Here is a 21,036-nt window from a genome sequence, read left to right on the forward strand (position 1 = left end):
CACTCTCCATTTCGCTAGTCTCCACCTCCCTTTATCACCTGAAGAAAACCAGGACCATCGTTAACAGCATTAATATTGTCCGTGGTTCTGGGGTATTTGTTTTTCTCAATGGAATTGATTATATCTCTGAAGCCTCCCTAAATTCTTCAGGGGTCCCTCCTGCACTGTCCCTGAAACTGCCTAATAACCCTAGCTTGCCCTGTGTCTCATTCCCCCACTCTACGAATGGAGCCCTAACTGCAGTTAGGGAAAAGGGACGGCGTTCTGATCAGTAACTACTTCCTGCTGAAAACGGGCGACGAGGGGAAGCAATCAGGGCTCCACCGCAGGGCGACGATCTAGGGGACCCCGGAAGATGGACTGCGGAGGCGTCATCCTGGGTTCCATGTGAAGGACCATTTGGAGCTTGATGGCCTCCAGGCGAGCGGAGATGATTCTGACAAGAGCCTTAAGGATGTAGGGCCCAAACAAAAGAACAATAAAGAAAATTAGTAAAGGAATGAGAAAAGGGAGTAGCCAGGACAGAAGTTGTCCTTTTATAGAATTAAAGATTGTCTGTATCAAGCTAGGCCCTTGTCCTGCCTGTCTTTTGAGATCATCCACAATTCGTATATTTTTCTTCAGTATTTTTAAATTTTCTTTTACCTCATGAGAAGTATTTATCCAAAAGTAACATGTTTTATTTAAGAGGGCACAAACTCTCCCTATTTCAGTCGTAAGCAGGTCCAAAGCTCTACGATTTTGCAGAACTACTGTAGCTAGAGAGTTCAGAGAGCGTTCTTGAGCTTCTATGGCATGTACAGTAGCCGTCCACCCTTGTTGTACCATAATGGTCAGATTTAGCACTGACTTTTCCAAGAGTGGGATTCCTGTAAACCAAAAGAAACCACGGCCAAGGGCATAACCGACACCAGGATATTTTAAAATAGGATTATTATGCCCGTGTCCTCCCCAATTATAATTAGAAAGGTCTCCAAAGGAGGGCATATTAATATCCCTCTTGGAGCGGGAAAACAAGGCTTGTTCAAGGAAGGAGCCTAGGTTGGAGATTTTTCCCGAAGAGGACATTTGGGAGGAGTTAAAAAAAGTTACATCAGGTACAGCAGCTACAATGGTGCAGCGGCCTGTCCAGTATTGAGGGAGAAAAATATAAAGGTGGTTTCCACAGAGGAAGAAATATCCCGTGTTTTTTAATGAGACAGCAGTAGTGGGTCCCTCTGGCCATGCTTTTTGAAATGAGGTTTGTATACCTAGAGAACTGGGGGACACGTAGGTATTTGACATGGTCTCCCCTTTTCTCAGATAGTCTGGGTAAAAATTATTTGCACATGTTGGAGAGGAGCGCAATTTATTTAAATCATGTATATGCCAGGGACTATTGCAGAGATAATTACGAGCAATTAATTGGAGAACATTAAGTCTGGGAAAGGGGAAATAAGTGGGATTAGACCCCTTGATATATTCCTCTGTATCCCACATATTTCCAGTAAGATTTAGCAATAGTCCTGTGTCTGCACCCCACCCAACATATTTCTGGCCAGCATTAGAACTGTTGATAACCAGAAACCGTTCCCCTTGAACGAGCTGGGTAGCATTGAGACGAGTGCTTCCCCAGAAGAAGGAAATATTATAAGGATAGTATTCATGTGCTGTATCATTGTCTGTACCCCAATTACGCTGTGTGTTTACAATACTGAGGCTGTGGCTAGAATAATTAAAAGCAAACGTATAGTTGCAGAGAGTGAGATTAAGCCACCCCAGGTCTTGAGACGTAGATCTAGACAAAGTATTTTGAAAACAAACATGTGTATAGCCTCCTATCAGGTCCACTGAATCCATAGAAGGGGAAACAGCTTGGGGCCAGCTATCATTTAGTGACGAAGGGACTAACTGTGTCCATTTATACTGAGAATCAGCGGTCCCATTAGTGAGATGTACCTTCATCCCATACATAGAAGCCGATAAATGGCTTAATTCTTCAATAGAGGCTGGTAGGGCCCGGAGGGGAATTTTTTGTACAGCTCGATTCCCTTTAGGGCACACCCAACAGTTACTATAGTTTCCTGTTTTAGCCATAAGATTTAAGGCTGGAGTTAGTGGGTGACGATAAGGCAGTGAAGGAGTTAACAGAGTCACCCACAAGAGAGTAAATTTTAAGGAGCATAGCCCAGTTGCCATGACAACAAAGGGAGCCTCACTAAAAGACTTAAGGCAAGGCAATAAAAAGAAATAGCAGGCAATTAGTGCCTTGTAGGGAATTGATCCCAAAGTAAACAAAAACTAAACGAGTAGTGTGTAAAATCAGGTACTTCCCTTTGTAGTTGGTCGTTTGAACAGGAAACGAAGATCCTCTATTGGCTCACAGGTCCAAGGAGTGGTGGATGGAGTAGGATTTTCAGTACATGGAAGTTCTGAGGAGCTGGAATCCCAAGCTTTTATTCGAGTGTGATGTATCCAGGCATCGATTCCTGCCACCTTAACCGCCGTAGGGGAGGAGAGAATAACTGGATAGGGACCCTCCCATATAGGGTTAAGAGAAGGAGAGTTAGCAGGAATAGTTTTAATAAGAACCAGATCCCCTGGTTCAAACAGAGAGACGGACTGGCCGGACCTCTCAGAGGCGGCTGGCAATTCTTTGATAAGGCGTTGAAACTTAGCTAAGTTGGTAACAAATTTAGTCAACTCCACAGTCTCAGGATCAAACAGTAAGTCATTTTTAAGGAAAGGCCGACCATACAGTGCCTCAAAAGGACTAAGACCAAGTATTTTTGGAGTATTTTTAATCCTTAAGAGTGCTAAGGGCAAGAGAGCCGTCCAAGGCTGTTGTGTCTCCTGAGAGAGTTTTCTTAAGTGTCTTTTAAGTATTTCATTAGCTTTTTTCACCTTACCAGAGGACTGAGGTCTCCAAGCACAGTGTAAGTGGTAGTCTATACCTAACGCTTTAGATACCTTCTGGGTGACTGCCGCTCTAAAAGCCGGACCGTTGTCACTCTGAAGCCCTTGTGGCAGGCCAAACCTAGGAATGATTTCATGTATTAAAGTGCGAACCACTTCCCCAGCCTGTTCTGTTCGACAAGGAAAGGCTTCTACCCAGCCGGTGAAAGTGTCTACCCAGACTAAGAGATATTGAAGTCCTCGATGTTTAGGCATATGAGTAAAATCCAATTGCCAGTCCTCACCGGGATATCTGCCAGATTTCTGAAGTCCCGGAGGAGCTATTTTCCTGTTAAGAGGATTATTTTTTTTGCATATTTCGCATGCCTTAACAACTTGGGTGAGAGTTTTTAGCATATTTTTACCGGTAAATAGGGTTTTAGCCATATGATAAGAGTTGTCGATTCCCAGGTGGAAGGTTTGATGCAAAGTTTTAAGAACCTTCCACTGGGCGCTGGATGGAAGATATAATTTACTATTCTCTGATTGTATCCATCCGGAGGGAAGCATAGTTCCTCCTCGAGACGTAATCTCCAGTAACTCCTTTTGAGTATACTGAGGGACTACATCTTTTGGTGGTCCTGTTCACACTAGTGGAGCTTGAACTGGAATAAAGTCTTTGCCAGCAGCTTTCTTTGCCTGAAAATCAGCTTTTCTATTCCCTTCGGTAATTTCATCTGATCCTTTTTGATGTCCCTTGCAGTGCATTACTGCTACCTCAAGTGGTAGTGTTATTGCCTGCAATAACTTTTCGATTTCTGCATGATATTTAACTGGACTCCCCTCAGAGGTCAGAAATCCCCTTTTTTTCCAAATAGCGGCATGGGCATGAAGAATTAGATAGGCATATTTGGAATCAGTATAGATGTTGATTCTCTGTTCTTGCCCTATTTTTAAGGCTCTGGTCAGAGCTATTAGTTTTGCCAATTGGGCGCTGGTACCTGGAGGCAACGGCTGGCTTTCAAGAACGTCTAAGAGAGTGACTACAGCATACCCAGCCCGACGAACCCCCTGTTCCACAAATGAACTCCCATCCGTAAACATAGTAAGATCAGGATTAACAAGGGGAGTGTCTTTTAAGTCCTCACGGGCTGAATAGCTAAAAGCCAAAACCTGTTGGCAGTCGTGTCCGGGAAGGTCATCAATTGACTCCGGGAGGAAAGTGGCCGGATTTAAGGTGGAACAGACCCGCAGTTGGATAACCGAACCTTCCAATAGGAGAGATTGATATTTTAATAACCTACTATCAGAAAGCCACAAGTTTCCTCTGGCATTTAACAAACCAGAGATGTCATGCGGGGTCTGTACTACCAAATCTCTTCCCATGGTTAATTTATTAGCCTCAGGAACCAGCAGCGCTGCTGCTGCAACCACTCTTAAGCAGTGTGGCCACCCACGGGCCACTGAATCCAGTTCCTTGCTTAAATAAGCAACAGGTTGTTGAGCTCTTCCTTTAGGCTGAGTAAGTACTCCAAGTGCCATCCCTGCTCGCTCTGTAATAAACAGATTAAACTGATCTCCAGTAGGTAAACTAAGAGCTGGTGCCCTTAATAGTGTAGCTTTTAGAGTTTTAAAGGCATGAACGGCTTCAGGAGTCCACTGGATTTTTAGGCATCCCTCATGCTGAGTTTCCTTAAGTAGTTGGTAGAGGGGCCTCGCTATTTCCCCAAATCCAGGAATCCAGATTCTACAATACCCAGTTATACCTAAGAATCCCCGTAACTGACGAACAGTCTCAGGCAGGGGATGATGAGAGATAGGTCTGACCCTCTCTTCTCCTAATGCTCGTGTTCCCTGGGAAAGCAACAGACCAAGATATTTAACTTGAGATTGACAAATCTGGGCTTTTTCCTGGGAGACCTTATAGCCACAGTCGGCTAAAAAGTTTAACAGCGCCTGAGTGGCTTTAGCACACTGGTCTTTTGTTTCTGCACACAGAAGAAGATCATCCACATATTGTAGGATTAAAGCTCCATGCGGAGGAGTAAATTTATTCAAATCAGAGGCTAAAGCTTGCCCAAAGAGATGAGGACTGTCTCGGAACCCCTGGGGTAAGACTGTCCAAGTTAGCTGAGTGCTAGGACAAGTAGGATCTTCAAAAGCAAAAAGGAATTGAGAATCTTTGGCTATAGGCACACAGAAAAACGCATCTTTAAGATCTAAGACTGTGAACCATGCAGCGCCCTCTGGAATTTGGGACAAAAGGGTATATGGATTTGGCACCACAGGATGTAATGGGACCACTGCCTCATTGATAACCCTAAGGTCCTGTACTAATTTCCAACTGCCATTAGATTTCTGAACTCCTAAAATAGGAGTATTACAAGGACTATTACAAGAGACTAAGAGCCCTTGTTTCTTTAAGTTCTCAATAATGCCTTTTAATCCTATCCGGACTTCAGGTCGCAGAGGATATTGGCGCCGGTGAGGAAATTGACTAGGGTTTTTTAGTTGAATATTAGTAGGAGAAGCCGACTTGGCTCTCCCAATTTTTCCACCAGTTGCCCATACATCCGGATTAACATCTACCTCTACCAAGGGCAGGCATAGCTTAGTTTTTTGGTCAATGTCCATATGGATAGAAGTTTGCATTTTGGATAATATGTCTCTTCCTAGGAGTGGAGTCGGACTTTCAGGAACCACCAGGAAGGCATGGGAAAATAACACTGAGTCCCAGTCGCAACTCAAAGGTTGAGTAAAGAATTTAGTCATAGGCTTGCCAGATACGCCTCTAACGGTCACTGACTTGGAGGAAAGCGGCCCAGGATTGTGGAGAAGAACAGAGTAGGCGGCCCCTGTATCTAAAAGGAAATCAATAGTCTGGCCCCCGACATTGAGAAACACCCGGGGCTCCTGTGGGGTTATGATGGTGACAGGAGCCAGTGTCGACCCCGGGCCCCTTCATGCCTGGTTTTGTTCCTGGCCTTGGGAATCTGGCCCCGGGAGCCTCTGGTCCCGAGGACAGAATTTCCGCCAGTGGTTGCCTTGGCAATTGTGACAGGGCCTGAATGGCTTTTGCTTCTTCCTGAAGCAGCTCTTCCTAAGGTGGCCTTGTTCGCCACAAAAAGAGCAGGTCATTCCTTGTACCTGCTCCCTCCCCGGAGCCCCTGGTTGTTCTCGTATGGCCAGTGCAAGAGCCTCAGCCTTAAGTTTGTTCTTTTGTTCCCGTTCCTGTTTTTCCTCCTGATCTCTATTATAAAAGACCGAAGTAGCGGTACTCAGGAGGTTCTCCAAATTTCGTTTAGGGCTAAAGGCCAATTTCTGCAACTTTTTCCTGATATCTGGAGCCGACTGAGTGAAGAATTTGTCCTTCAACATTATTTGCCCTTCAGGCGAATCTGGAGTCATATTAGTGTGTTTAACCAATGCCTCCCTTAGCCGGTCCATGAAGGCCGATGGGGTTTCATTATCTCTCTGTACTACTTTTGCCAGCTTCGAGTAGTTTATAGGCTTACTACGTGATTTTCTTAGCCCTTCCATAATACACACAATAAAGTGTTTTTTTATTTCAGAGTTTTTTGTGTTCCACCCTGGATCAGAGAGAGGGACGGCCTGACTTCCAGTAGGGCAATTTCTAAGTTCCTCTCCTGACTTTCCGGGTGCATGAATAGCATACCAATCATCCCCATATTGCAGGGCCTCCCTAAGCACCTTTTCTTTCTCTCCTGAAGAGAGAGTCTGGTTGAGGATAAGCATGACATCTTTCCATTCCAAATCAAATGACATGGTTAGGCTCTGGAACACATCTATATATTTATCTGGATCATCAGAGAACTTTCCAAGGTCCGCTTTAATTTGTCTTAAGTCTTGCAGGGAAAAGGGAACATGTACCCTAACAGGATCCCTGAATCCATTGGCTACCAGTTGAAGTGGCAAAAGAGAGGGAGGAAATGAAGTTAAGTTGGGAGACGAGCCTGTATCTTTTTGTTTTTCAGTTCCTGGATATGGAGGACCAGAAGAATTAGTTGACTGAGGTGGCAACAAAGGACTTCCACTAGGCACTAGGCCATATTTATTACATAACCATTTATTGTCCCTAAGGGCGGAGAAGACCTGTAGATAGGCCACCTCAGTCCATTTCCCTTCTCTTTTACAGAACAACTCCAATTGATGGATAGTATGAAAATTTATACTTCCCTCAGGTGGCCAGGATTCCCCATCCTCAAGATTATAGTGTGGCCAGGCTTGCGTACAAAAAAAGACAAATCGGTCCTTATTCAAGGATTCAGGGTCAAACTGACCCCAATTCTTCAGAACACAGGAGAGAGGCGTGCCCTTTTGCATGGCTGACGAGGAGGCTCCCATCTGCAAAAAGGAATGAAAGCGGGCGTCCAGCACCAGCTTCTTTCCCCAAAGGCGGAGAAAACCTATATACAGGTCAAATTATGGATTTAGGGTCAACTTGAACCCAATTCTTAATCCACTTCTCCCTTGCCTTTTACCGGAGGCGTCCCTCCATTTAAACCCGGAGCTCTAACTGCGAGTGGTCAACAGTTTCCTCGCATAAAAGTCCACTGGAGTTAACCACTCCTTACCAGTGTGACCGATGTATCTCTGCCTGTCTCCCACCGAACAGACAGGTGTGGGGTACCGGACTTTGTGGGACCCTACCGGCGACCCCTAACCAGTCTCTGTGCAAAGGGTTTACATTCTAAGCATCTAACGAGCTTATGATAGGCTACTCTCCTCATCTGGTAAAAGAGTCCTTGAACACACCGAAAAAGTAAAGACTGAACGCAAGTTTCAGATAGGGTCCTGGGGCCTAATTTCCAATATTGACCTTCCATCAAACCACGAAAATGGTCCTCACAACCAGGGTCCTTGAACATATGATAACCTAAGGCCCGATTTTTACTTTCCCTAAAGTCTCCCGTTTGAACAACTCCCATCAAATAAATACCTAGCATCAGGTTACGATACCAAAGGTGTACGCGCTCGGCTGGACTTAGAATTTGTGGTAAGCCGGTACAAATCAAAAAATGCCGCAACCCTGTCAAGATGTAAAACTCAATCTGATCCACCTGTGCCCACTGATGAGATTGGAGTGGACACCAGGGACAAAGTTTTTGGGGGTGTCCCAAGATTTTTATAAGAACCTCTCGCATTTCCCTACTCATAAACTGACTCGACAAGTGTTGCAGAAAATCTGCCCTGTAGGGGGAGGGACCAGGAAGGTGGAAGTCTCCTTCTAAACTGCTTGACCTCCGTGACTCTCGCCTAGGTGCCGGCCTAGCAGAACGCCTTGTCTGAGCCATCGGATCTCCTGGATGTCCAGGGTTCCAAGGGTCACAGCTTGGTCGTTCTGAGCACCCTCGGAGTCCACGGATGATAGAGGAAAGTAGGAATCAGTGACAAGAGAGTCCCAACATTCCCACTCAGCAAGTGGGGGATCAGGAAGCCTTGCCAGCTGAGAAACCTGTCACCCGAGACTTTAAGAATGGCGGCCTCACGCTAGTCGCTTTTACCGGGCCGACGGGTGCCCATTAATTTTCTTGTAATCAAATAAAGGACAGAGTAAAGGTTTGTGAAATGTCTACTGCCTGTTTGAAACCCACAGGTAATCGAGAAGTAAATCAGTTGCATTGCAAGAGAAGGAAGAATGGAAAGAGAGAGAGAGAGAGCAAAGAGGAGCCATTCAAATAATCCTAGCAGGGATCTGAGGCCAGGGAAGGGTTCTGTGTCGGATCCTGTGTGGTGCTTAGTGAGGAATGACTTTCCCAACTATCACATTGGGACCATTCATCCTCCACTGTGTCTCGGCAACTCCCCCTCTGCTGAAGGCAAGGGAGGATGGCCCGAGCTGCTGGGAGATCAGCCCCTTATGCGCAGCTCCCGGACGGCCTCTACATGACGTATGTGCCTAGCTCTTCGGAGACCGGAGTCCCTCATACGACGACACCAGACTTTTATTCTTTACTGGCAGATGGGCTAGTCCCCTTACCCGGTCTGGTCACCAGTTTATCCTTTCACAGGAGATTTTAAGGCAGTCGCCCTTCGGCATTTACTGACTGTCCTGTGTCCTTTTTATGGCCTATTTGATGACTCCGAGAGAAAGAAAATGTTTAGCAAGAGAAGTTTAGGGCAAGATGAAGATAGAAACAATTTGTGCCTCTCGGCTCACTTACCTTAAATCTTGTGAAAATCCCGGACGAGCCCCCAAAATGATGCCGGCGTGTGTAACAACTGCTGCCGTTTTACCACGAGTTCTTGTCTCGTGAAACCGTAGAAAGGAATTCACAGACTTGTTGAAGTAAGTAAGCAGAGAGAGACAAATCTTGTCTTTGAAAGAAAAGTTTATTTAGGAAGAAAAGAGACAAAGGAGAAAGACTCCCAGGTATAAGGTACCTGGGAGGGGCCAAGATGAGCCGGTACGGGATATTATGTTGGCAATATATACTTTTTCTCCCTCATTATGTTTAAGTTTTACTTTTTTTCTCCCTGATTGGCTAATTCTCAGAGGGTCTCACACTTACTAAGTGAGAGATTTCACATTCCTTATCTAACAGCTTTCCCTTTCCCCATTTGTCATGCTTGTCACTCTATCTTTATGGCCTAGTCCTCTGGGTGAGCATCTCTACACTTTATCTTTATGGCCTAGTCCTCCTGGTGAGCATCTCTACATTGAAGTTAAACAGCTGCCCGCAAGCTAGGGTTATTAGGCAGTTTCAGGGACAGTGCAGGAGGGACCCCTGAAGAATTTAGGGAGGCTTCAGAGATATAATCAATTCCATTGAGAAAAACAAATACCCCAGAACCACGGACAATATTAATGCTGTTAACGATGGTCCTGGTTTTCTTCAGGTGATAAAGGGAGGTGGAGACTAGCGAAATGGAGAGTGGTTTAATTTATGGACAACTTAGGAGGGCAGCTGTTTAACTTCAATGTAGAGATGCTCACCAGGAGGACTAGGCCATAAAGATAAAGTGTAGAGATGCTCACCCAGAGGACTAGGCCATAAAGATAGAGTGACAAGCATGACAAATGGGGAAAGGGAAAGCTGTTAGATAAGGAATGTGAAATCTCTCACTTAGTAAGTGTGAGACCCTCTGAGAATTAGCCAATCAGGGAGAAAAAAAGTAAAACTTAAACATAATGAGGGAGAAAAAGTATATATTGCCAACATAATATCCCGTACCGGCTCATCTTGGCCCCTCCCAGGTACCTTATACCTGGGAGTCTTTCTCCTTTGTCTCTTTTCTTCCTAAATAAACTTTTCTTTCAAAGACAAGATTTGTCTCTCTCTGCTTACTTACTTCAACAAGTCTGTGAATTCCTTTCTACGGTTTCACGAGACAAGAACTCGTGGTAAAACGGCAGCAGTTGTTACACACGCCGGCATCAGTTATATTTTAACTATGAATATAAATCAGTGGATTATAAATAAAATACCCAAGCAAATGATGAGGCCATATTCACAGTGTTGCTCATGTATTTCAGGTTTTCTTTTTATTTTACTATCAGACACAACTGCTGACAACAAATGAAATTAAGGATTTTTCAGTTTGTTTATAGGTTATTTGTTTTGTATGTAAAGGAATGTTTAATATTTAATAAAATATTAAAATATTTGGATTATCTAAAATTGAACCATATTTTTTTTTGGTAAATTTTTTTCTCAGTAAGATCATCAGGAATTAATGTTTTGTTGAATTCCTAAAACTGTAATCCAAATTTCTCTCTAGAGGTTTACAATCACTTAAGCATAATAAAAATAAGCATTATGTTTTCATGGCTACTGATTTCTGTCCCCTTTGCCTGGGGCACATATTTGCCTTTGCTCACCTGTCATTGTATTCAAATTCAGAACTGAAAACTAAAGTGTTGCTGTATTTGGTAAAATTAAAACTGCAGTTTAAGGTCATTTTAACAATTAAAATATTAGATATATTAGATATCCATCAATCCTGATATCAAAATTTACCTGAGCAATAAATTTATCAGGAGACTAGAACTCTGGGGTCCTTTTGCAATCATAATTGAAGTAGAAATGTCCCTAGAAGTGTTATAGAGCAACCCCGATATTAAACGGGTTCCTGGCTGTGGGTCCTCACCCGCGCGCTTTAAAGGGACTTATGAATACTCTACTACAGACACACGCAAAAGGGTTAATAAAAGGTTTATTTACAAGGGAAAAAGAAATAAGGAAAATATACAACTCAGGGAGAAAATAGGGAAATAAAGTCTTTAATGCGTCCTACCCGATCCGACGACCTAGAAACCCAAAGTCACTCTCAGAGCTGGCCAAAAGCTGCGAGCTGGCGGAGAGCCAAAAATGGAGCACCCCAAAGCCCACGTGTCTGCCTTTTGTATCCACCTGGCTGCTTAACCCCACCCTCAGGTCCCAGCCACCTTCCCTTTGGTGGTGATGGGATTTGGAGTTCCCAGTGTCTTTGGCTTTGACCTGGTGTGGGGGTGGAGTCCACAAAGCCTATATGGAATTTGCTTTGGGACATCCTTTTCCCCCTAACAGAAGTATTGTATCCTGTATTCTGTTTTGTTTTGTTTTGTTTTCATAAAACAGTAGTTGGGGAGTTAGATCTTCTTTCCTATCAGAGATATTTTCTAGCCACAAGTATAAGTCCTTTGCTGTGGTATTTCTGAGGTCATGCAGGAAAATAAAGAGCCTTGAAGGACCATCGTTCAGTCTGAAAGGCCATTCACTGAAGAAATATTATAGATATAATCATCGCTTTGGGTGAGAGGTTGAATTATAGGTGCTCCACCATCTAAGAGTCCAATATAATTATGATGTTCTTTAACATATGTGAAGAAAAATTGGTGGTCAGCATATATGGGGAAGATAGAAAAAATATAGGTGGGTAGAAATAGATTACACAATTTAATCATCACCATCATTATGATGTCAGTTTGGAGAGGTGTTAGGTTCAGAGAGCGGGGTCCTCGGGTTACCTCTGAGAAAAGTTTCACCAGAGCTCCCTTTCAGCAGTGATTTCCCAGGGAAAGTTTCCTCCTAAGGCAGAGATATTTAGTTATATTCAAAAGGGCAGGTTTATTATACAAAGGGGCATCAAGGATGCCTGCACAGACACAAGCTGCCCCCCAAAGGGACAGAGTTGTTAAAAAAGGCACCGGCAAAGTTCCAGGTGGGCAGGAGAGCTGCCTTTTGCCAGTGTAGAAATTGTACTGATACAGTCTGCTCTTTGGGAGGTGTTTGTTCTTTTCTGAAATTTTTAACTGATGTTAAATTAATTATTTCTAGGGTTGGCACCTAAGGATTTTTCTGTAATTGATTTGACCAGGTCAATTTGGAAGGACTGGTGATTTGTTTACAATAACCCTCAATCTCTAGATCCGGACCTGGTCAGCACCTCAGACTGTGCTTTCAGATACTTTTCTATGTAGCTAGTTTAACAACTCTGCTAATTGTGTCTAATCCTACCTCCAGCTCTGGCCTGTGTGAGCCAATTTCTGGTCTTGAGATGCCTCCTTTCTAAATTTTCTACATTTACCCTCCATCACTTACACGCAACATGTCCATTTATCATCTGTAGGGTAAATTAATTAACCAGGCTTTTTGTGCCACTGGCCTCTGTGGTTATCACCTGTGGCCTTGATTATGCTAATGCAGAAGGCACATGGGTGTGGGGCATGCATACCTGACTGTGGACACCTGAAGCATGGGTGCCTGTGCATGTGCAAGGGTGCACACCTTAGCCTAGGAGAGAGGGGATAAAAAGGCAGCATCACACTGGAGGAGGGCAGGCTCAAGTTGTTATTTCTCTCCTGGCTTGTTTCCCATGAATACTTTGAAAACCTGTGAAGATAATGCCAAGGGCTCCAGAGTTCTGTTTTAAATGGTTAGAACCAAAGGGTGAACCTACCCAGCCTGGGAGGGTTGCAAAACACCATTGTTTTGTTAGAGGGCAACCCCAAAGGGAAATGGGATGGCCTGGGTGTGAGTCCTCACCCCTGCTGCTTAAAAAGACTCAGAACAAGACCTAAGGGCAGGCACATGTAGAAAGGCATATTAATAAAAGATATATTAATAAAAGGTATATTTACAAGGGGAATGAAAGGTGGGACACAGAATGAGAGACTAAACAAGAAAGAGATTAATTGGTCAATGCGTCCTACCTGTAACTGCTGCCAAAGCTGGAACCAGGGGTGCAGGCTGAAGGCAGGAAAAAACAAGCTCCCACAGGCTTACAAATGCTCAGCGGCCTGTATACCAAGTATGGCTGCTTAACTCCACTCTTAGCTCCCAACAATCCCCGTTCGAGAAGTCAACAGTCCCTGCAGATGCGCAGGTGAAGGCAGTTGTGGTTCTTGGGTCCACCGAGCCAAGCCTGAGATCTCTCCCGCAGGGAGGTGGGTGGAGCCCATAAAACATCAGTGGGTGGAGTTCATTCAGCACTCTGTGCCCCCAACAATTTCACTTTCAAAAAGCAGCTGTTGACACAGTTGCTGGGCAGGGGGAAGGGAACCCCAGAACACCAAATGTGGCTGCTTTAAATAGGTTCTGCCATCCGCTGCATCAAGAAAAAACATATAAGAAATTTAATGGAAAGGAACTTCAATACAATTAGTGTGCAATACAGAAAAGACAAAGAATGTAGTGTTCATATCAAGCACTCAAAGTTACCCACCCCCTCTTGGGTAAATGCCCAGCTGTAGGGTAAGATAAAAGGTATCAGGCTTTTCTGCCCTCCCGCCATCAGGATAGATGAGGGAGCCCTGTGATCCTGAATGCATGCCTGATGGCGGGTACCTGGAGTGGGTAAACCTGGGCTGAGACTGTGCTTTTAAGGGCCATGTCACGGGGACGCCAGGAGAAGCAGCAGTAGCAGAAGAAGCCGAAAGAGAAGAAGCCCGAAGCAGAAGCAGAACAAACACCAGAGAGCCCAGATAGAGTGAAGACTTGCCTGCCAGCCTCCCAGCCCCCCAGCTTGCCATATGCCTGGTGAACCCCAATAAAAAACCTGCAAAACCACTGAGGACTCTGACTCCTCCTTTACCCGGTCTGCATGGGATCAGAAAACCTGCACCATGACCAGTACTGCCCTCTACACCAGCCAAATAGGGTTGGCCCAAAGCAGAACCACTAAGGCCCAAAAGTCTATCACGAGTCCCCACCAGGTGGGGACCCATAAGAAAAGGACAGAAAGTGCCAGGCAAGACTGGAGGGGGAAAAAGCTAAAGCAAAATCAAGACAAAGCTGCCACGGGTCTCTCACCAACGTCTGTTTCAAGTGTCTTCTTCCTTGTGCTGCAAGTCCCTGATATAAGTCCAAGGCTGAGAAGCAAGCACTGCTTCTTCACGTGCCTCTCTGATCCACATGCCTCCTCCAGGTCTCCCTTCTTTCTCTCCATCTTCCTTACTCCAGTCTCCTCTTAAGCTTCTTCTCTTCCCTGCTCAGCCCGACCCTCCTTGGTTGGGGCAGGGAACCTGGCACCTTCCCTTTCCCTGGGGATCACCCAGTTACAAGACTGGCTTCTTCAAAAACCCTATTCTCTTCTAGCAGATTCTATCAGGGGGAGAAGAGAAATTATAATTCCCAAGGCCCCTCTGTGCCCAGGAAGCTGTCCTGCCTATTTTTTTAATAGGAAATCATGATTGAGATCAAAACATTTTAAACCCATAATCTTTCACTAAACCCCAAACTTTTCGGAACTAACATCTCAGAAAAAGTTGCTAATCAAAATGATCATGAAGATATCTAACCTATCATTATTCTAAAATTCTTTCTTCTCCCCAATTTAAATCCATGCACCCTAGGGTGGAAAGAATCAAGGTCATTAGGTTGTTTATACCAGGTAACTATAAAAAGTGAGAACTCCTAAGTTTCACACCCAAAGATTAGCTACTTTTCTATCTTTACTACTGTGAGTATAATTGAATTTGAATGAACAGGATAAATATAAGAGGAGTCTCTATATAAGGGTGGTTAAAAATTTGATAACCTGAATTCCATGTAAGAATTGTAAATATATACTTGTCTAAAAACAAAAATATTATGACAAAGAATAGAATCAAAACCACATCAATATCAACATTCTTACAACAATCTCCACATCTAATAACTATAATTCCATATAGTATTAACTGAAGTATTTTCTATGACTCTTATTCTAGATCATTTAAAAAAAATCTTAGCTCATTACTAACATGTAAGCATTCTTCTATATGTGACTATTGACAGAGGTACTTGGCAAAAAGAATAGGTAAAAGAGATAACTTGTATAACTGTAAAATATAATTCTAGTGAATTTCTAAATATAAATCAAGCTATCTTAAGTCAGAGTTTAAAACCCAAAAAGTTACACCCAGTGGTAATTTCCATCTTTCCTATTATTTAAAGGAAGAGTGACCCATTTTCCTGTACAAGAAAAGTCTTACTCATACTTGAGATTCCATACTGTAGGGTAAAGAAAATATCAGGCTTTTCTGCCCTTCTGCCATCAGGATAGATGGATCCTTGTCCTGAATGCATGCCTGATGGCGGGCACCTGGAATAGGGTGTGGGCATAGGTAGATGGGATTCAGCTGAGTTAAGACTGCTTTTAAGGGCGGCATCACGGGGACACCAGCAGCAGCAGCAGCAGCCGCAGCAGCAGAAGCCGAGAAAAGCAGCAGTAGAAGCCGAAAGAAGAAGCCCGAAGCAGAAGCAGAGAACGCCAGAGAGCCCAGATAGAGTGAAGATTTGCTGGGGGCTGGGAGGCCTGCCAGCCTCCCAGCCCCCCAGCACCCCTGCCTGCCATATGCCTGGTGAACCCCAATAAAAGACCTGCAAAACCACTAAGGACTCTGACTCCTCCTTTACCCGGTCTGCATGGGATCAGAAAACCTGCACTGTGTCCAGTCCTGACTTTACACATACCCTAGCACTTGTGTCTAAATTATTTCACTTCTAATAATACCATTTTTAAAAATGTATAAATTGTTTGAGGCTTCATTTTTAACTGTAACTTCCAAAACAAAAATGTCTTCACTTCTATCTAATAATTAAGCTTTTGATCTGACTTTTACTTCATAACATTATTGAAACTGATATTTTGTTTGCCAAAAGCAAGGACTACATTTTAATGATGATTTGACCTAATCTCGCTATGGTACTTGAAGTCTACTTTCATTTGTTGCATGATTATATGTCATCTCTCTTGCTGGCTGCTGTAATACCTTTTTTTCCCTGGATTTTCCTTTCCCTTTCATAGTTCTCTCACTATTCAAATTTAATTTATTTTTCACTTTAACAACTGACGCTTACTATTTTCCTTTGTTTTTGTCTTTTCATCTAATCTTAGTTTACATCTTTATTGAAAAAACTCTAGTTCATGATTGCAATCACCTAAAAGCCATTGATTTCTAAAACTGTTGAACTCAGCTATTGTATTTTTGTTCCCTTAGTGGATATCTGTATATAGATGCCAAGTGGTATGCCAAGTGTATGATTCAAAATGAACTCATAGGCCTATAACACCTGTTTGGTGAATATTCCTTCCATTCTTATGGTCATGTTAATGACAAGTACTCTCTAAATTCATATTCTTCTCATTATTGAAACATAGTTAAAAAATACAGTTTAGCCTCCCTCACACCTAGGTGCGGCCAAAGAGCTAAGTTAATATTAACTTTCAAGGGAAGTTAATATGTTCATTTTATAAACCTGGTGTGAAATGGGACAAACTCCATTGTTATAAATTGGAAATTAAGAAAATCTTCATCGCTTGTTTTGAACAACTTGTTATGTAGCTGCCCCCACACAATTTTATTTTACGAGCTAGAAGTAACCTTCTGCTGTACTTACACCATTCGTCATTTGAGGACTTTAATAACTTGAGTACCTTGAAATTAAAAAAGCTAAGCCTAACTTTTGGATTTCATTGTGGACTTCTGCATTTCTCTGACTAAATTAATCATGTGGGTAAAGAACGCATATGTTTGTGTGCACACGCATTTATCTATGTATCAGCTATCTGCCATCTGTCCATCTATACATTCATCTCATTTTTCCCTTTTAATCCCCACCATCATAAATCATACCTTCAACTTATCTATTTCCAACAGACTTTTCATGTCTTCCTGACTAGAATCTCACCCCTATTTATCCTTTACCTCCCCTCAGTCCTGTGTAAAAAATAACGTTTTGAATTTTTTTAAAGATTTATTTATTTATTTATACAAGAATCGGGTACAGGCCAGATGCGCAGGAGGGTGAGACGATTCACCAGAGACAGAGCCGGGAACGGAACAGGCAGACTGACAAAATACACTGCTGAGGGGACTGATGAAATAAACTGCTGATGGGAGCAGCGGGCGTGACAGGAGAGGTCTGCAGTGCTATGTGGGACCCTCACCAGCCTGCTGGGATCAAACCGATGCTGCAGAGACTGGGGACAGCTTCACAGGGCAGCGCCCAACCACCTGCGCCACCAGGGGAGGCCTACGTTTTGAATTTCTTAAGTAACACACCTACCCCAATTATTTCAATTGTCATCATTAATGTTTTCATTCATTTATCTAACATTCATTTATCTGCCATCTATAATTCATGTATTTCTACTTACATTGATGTAAAATAAGCATAACCACTGATTTTAATGAGAGAATTAGGCATTAAGAATAACTATAAAAACTTAGACCGTCTCCCCTTGTACATAGTATAAAAGTCAAACCCTTGGCATAGCATAAAAGGCCGTAGTGAAATTCTAGAAGTTATTAAACAGATGTTTTGAGAGCATTTGGGAAAAAAAGCAATGATCATTAAAAGCCAGCATGGGCTCACAAAGAATAACTTCTTTTTTGATAGAGTTGCTAGACTGGCAAATTACGTGAATTTTATAGGCAAACTTTGTTGATTTCAGCAAAGCTATGCTTGTCCTCAGTAAAGTTCTTTCATTGATATCCTTGAAATAGAATGGAAAAACAATAGTTGCAAGGTAAAATTACTAGCCTGTCAATTGATAGATGCAACTTAAGACCTTTGTTTAATTTGTTTTGATATATTTCTTATTAAGCTTTTTAGAAGTTTAACAAAGTATGTAAAATCATGAGACAAGATGATACATTTTTTTTTTTAATAGAGGCATGTTTTATTTATTTATTTGTTTGGTTGGTTGTTCTGTTTACACATGCACTGGGTACAGTCAGAAGCGCGGGAGGGTGAGAGAATTCACCAGAGCCAGAGCGGGGAGCAGAGCAGGCAGAAGGACCGAAGTACACTGCTGAGGGGAGCAGCGGGCGGCAGGAGAGGTCTGCGCGCCATGTGGGACCCTCCTCTGGTGGCCGGGGAGCAGCCGGGGATCGAACCGGCGCCGCAGAGGCCGCGGGCAGCTTCGCAACCCAGCGCTCAACCGATGCGCCACCGGGGAGGCCCAAGATGATACAATTTTTAATTCAAAAGATTAATTAAAATGATTAAATTGACTGTAAAACTATAATTCAGAAAAAAGCATTTCAGCAGACTAGATCCAAACTAACAACAAAAAAGTAGATCCCTAAAATATAATTATCCCAAAACTTCATTGGGAGCATTGTACTAGATTCCTAAAGTATAAATTCCTTATTCACCATTTTAAAGGACTTGTGAATTAATTAATTTTATTGTTCATTCAGTTTATATATGAAGTACTTTAAGTTCCTTCAAGTTAGAAATCTTGGCTAAAAGCATTCATCCATAGTTTTCTATGGTACATAGTTTTCTTACTGTGAAGTACATACTCTTATCACCAAGTGATATATTTCTGTTTAGGTTTCATTGAGATGTTTTAAATTATGCGCTTGTACAGAAATAAATCAGGTCACCAAAACAATGCTGCAAAAAAAGTGACTTAACAATAGCAATATGAAAAATAAAATGACGGCAGTTTTACATGACAGTAACTTCAAATGGTGGAGATCAGGACCTATTGGGAAATAGCTTATACGCAACTGAAAACCCAACATGTGCTTAAAGCAAAATAAATCATATTTTCAACTAAAATGAAATATTTATAAGTAAATGGCTACAGACTGGGTATGATAAATGGTACAATGATGTTTGGTCTCAGATCCTTTCTATCTCTTCTCTTTGTTCCCACCTCAGTTTTTGAGCTTTGCCCCACCTGTTTTCAGGCAAAGGTGAATGCAGGAACTTCAGGCAAAGTTCTAAGCATTCTTTATTTATAGAAATAATCTTATATTTTAGTGTCTCTACAAGGAGAAATTTTTTCCTCAAATTTGGTTATTTTCAAATTACCAGAGTAGATAAGCACTGGCTTGAATGCCCACCTTTAAAGGACAAACAAGGAGAACCCGGTCATAATTATGTTAGACCTACTATTATCATGTGCCCCCAGGGCTAGTGGAGGTATCCCCTGCTTTAAGTTTTTTTTTTTTTTTTATAGAGGCATGTTTTTATTTATTTATTTATTATATTTGTTTGTTTTGTTTATACATGCACTGGGTACAGTCAGAAGCGCGGGAGGGTGAGAGAATTCAACAGAGCCAGAGTGGGGAGCAGAGCAGGCAGAAGGACTGAAGTACACTGCTGAAGGGAGCAGCGGGTGGCAGGAGAGGTCTGCGCACCATGTGGGATCCTCCTCCGGTGGCCGGGGAGCAGCCGGGGATTGAACCGGCGCCGCAGAGGCCACAGGCAGCTTCGCAACCCAGCGCTCAACCGCTGCGCCACCGGGGAGGCCCTGCTTTAAGTTTTTCTTGGCAAGTGGAGGACCTCCAAACAAAATCAATACATGGTACAAAAAAAAAAGATGGAACAAAGGATGTTTGACAAACAAAAATATCTAGCACAACATCATGTAACATAAATTACTCCCCACCCCAAAATTTTGCCCAGTTCTATTCACAAGGCAATCCTTAATTGCAAACCAAATATTTTGAGGTACCTGTAACCATATGAACTGTTTTCGTATTTACTTCATGCCCAGTCAACATATTTTTTGAAATTCAAGCCTCAGGACCATTTAAATCAGACATAAATGAGTAATACAGAAGAGGTTGATGATTATATAAAAGATTGATTTGGGTGGGGGGATGGAATGGCAGTTTTAAACTAATGTAAATATATTTCCCAATAATTAAAAATTCATTTTATAAGGTATAATTAATAATCACAGTTTACTATATTACTATTGTTTTGCTATAATTTTTATTTCCCAGTTGCCCTTCTCAGCCATGTTACACCTAAACATCACACCCTCTGAGCAGTCAGTCAAATTTCCTGTAGTCACGTCCGTAACACCTACCTAATAAACATTGACCAAAATTCAGTATTGCTCTTTTTATGACTTTATTTATTTTTTAAAGATTTATGTACTTATGCATACAAGAACTGGGGTGCATACCAGAGGTGCAGGGGATGAGAAGATACACTAGAGACAGATAAGAAAAGATAAGAAAGATATGAAAATGTTTTCATAAATGCAGTAGCAACAAATAGATTTAAAATGGCAATAAAAATTATTTAATATTTACTCAGTGCTTATTACACTTAGGCTACCATATAAGCACTTAATAAATTGTTTTAGTCCATCCTCTTGCAGTTTTATGGTATAGTATCAATACAATGTGCAATATTTCTATTATTTTTTGCATATGCAAAGACAAAGGCTTAGAAAAGTAAATGTATTATAATATGGAAGGTGACACAATGAAGTGGCAGAGACTCAATACAATCCTCCTACCTTCAACACCAACATTCATGTTTCTAACCACTAGGCTCTGTATCCTGCTCTGTAGGGTTCCACTGGAAGAGTCTTATTTCATATATTTTTCATTTAGTAAGGGCTATTTTGAGAGGCAGCTGCCATTCAAGGACATGTAATGCTGTGATCAATTAATACAGACAGTTCAAATCAATAATAATTTAGCTATTTTTATTTTTTCTGAACACATGGTCAAAGCACTTATTTGCATTTCACATAGTAAATATTCAGGGTGAATTTACTGAAGCAAAACCAAGTTCTATAATTAATATCAACTAAATTAAACTAAATGCTCAAACATTAGAGTAATCACTCTACCTAAAATAAATAAGGTTGCATTTTAAGGCACATTGCAACAATTTTATTTCTTCTGAGTAAAATCTGAAAAATGTATGGCTGGTGCATCAATAATTTTGTCCTCATGACTAATCAGTTTAGATT

General features: G+C 42.2%; 1 protein-coding gene across 1 annotated transcript; it reads right to left on the bottom strand.

Moving 5' to 3' along the window:
- Positions 1–312: 312 nt before the first annotated feature.
- LOC311171860 (syncytin-2-like) lies at positions 313–2,178 on the bottom strand (the record flags this gene model as incomplete). The annotated part of the gene is made up of 2 exons (XM_084234897.1): positions 313–447; positions 700–2,178. 2 exons carry the CDS (start codon positions 2,176–2,178, stop codon positions 313–315), a joined length of 1,614 nt encoding a protein of 537 aa, XP_084091023.1.
- Between the last annotated feature and the right edge of the window lie 18,858 nt (positions 2,179–21,036).

This window comes from Talpa europaea (assembly GCF_964194135.1).
Source record: "Talpa europaea genome assembly, chromosome: 6".
In the NCBI taxonomy this organism is placed as follows: domain Eukaryota; kingdom Metazoa; phylum Chordata; class Mammalia; order Eulipotyphla; family Talpidae; genus Talpa; species Talpa europaea.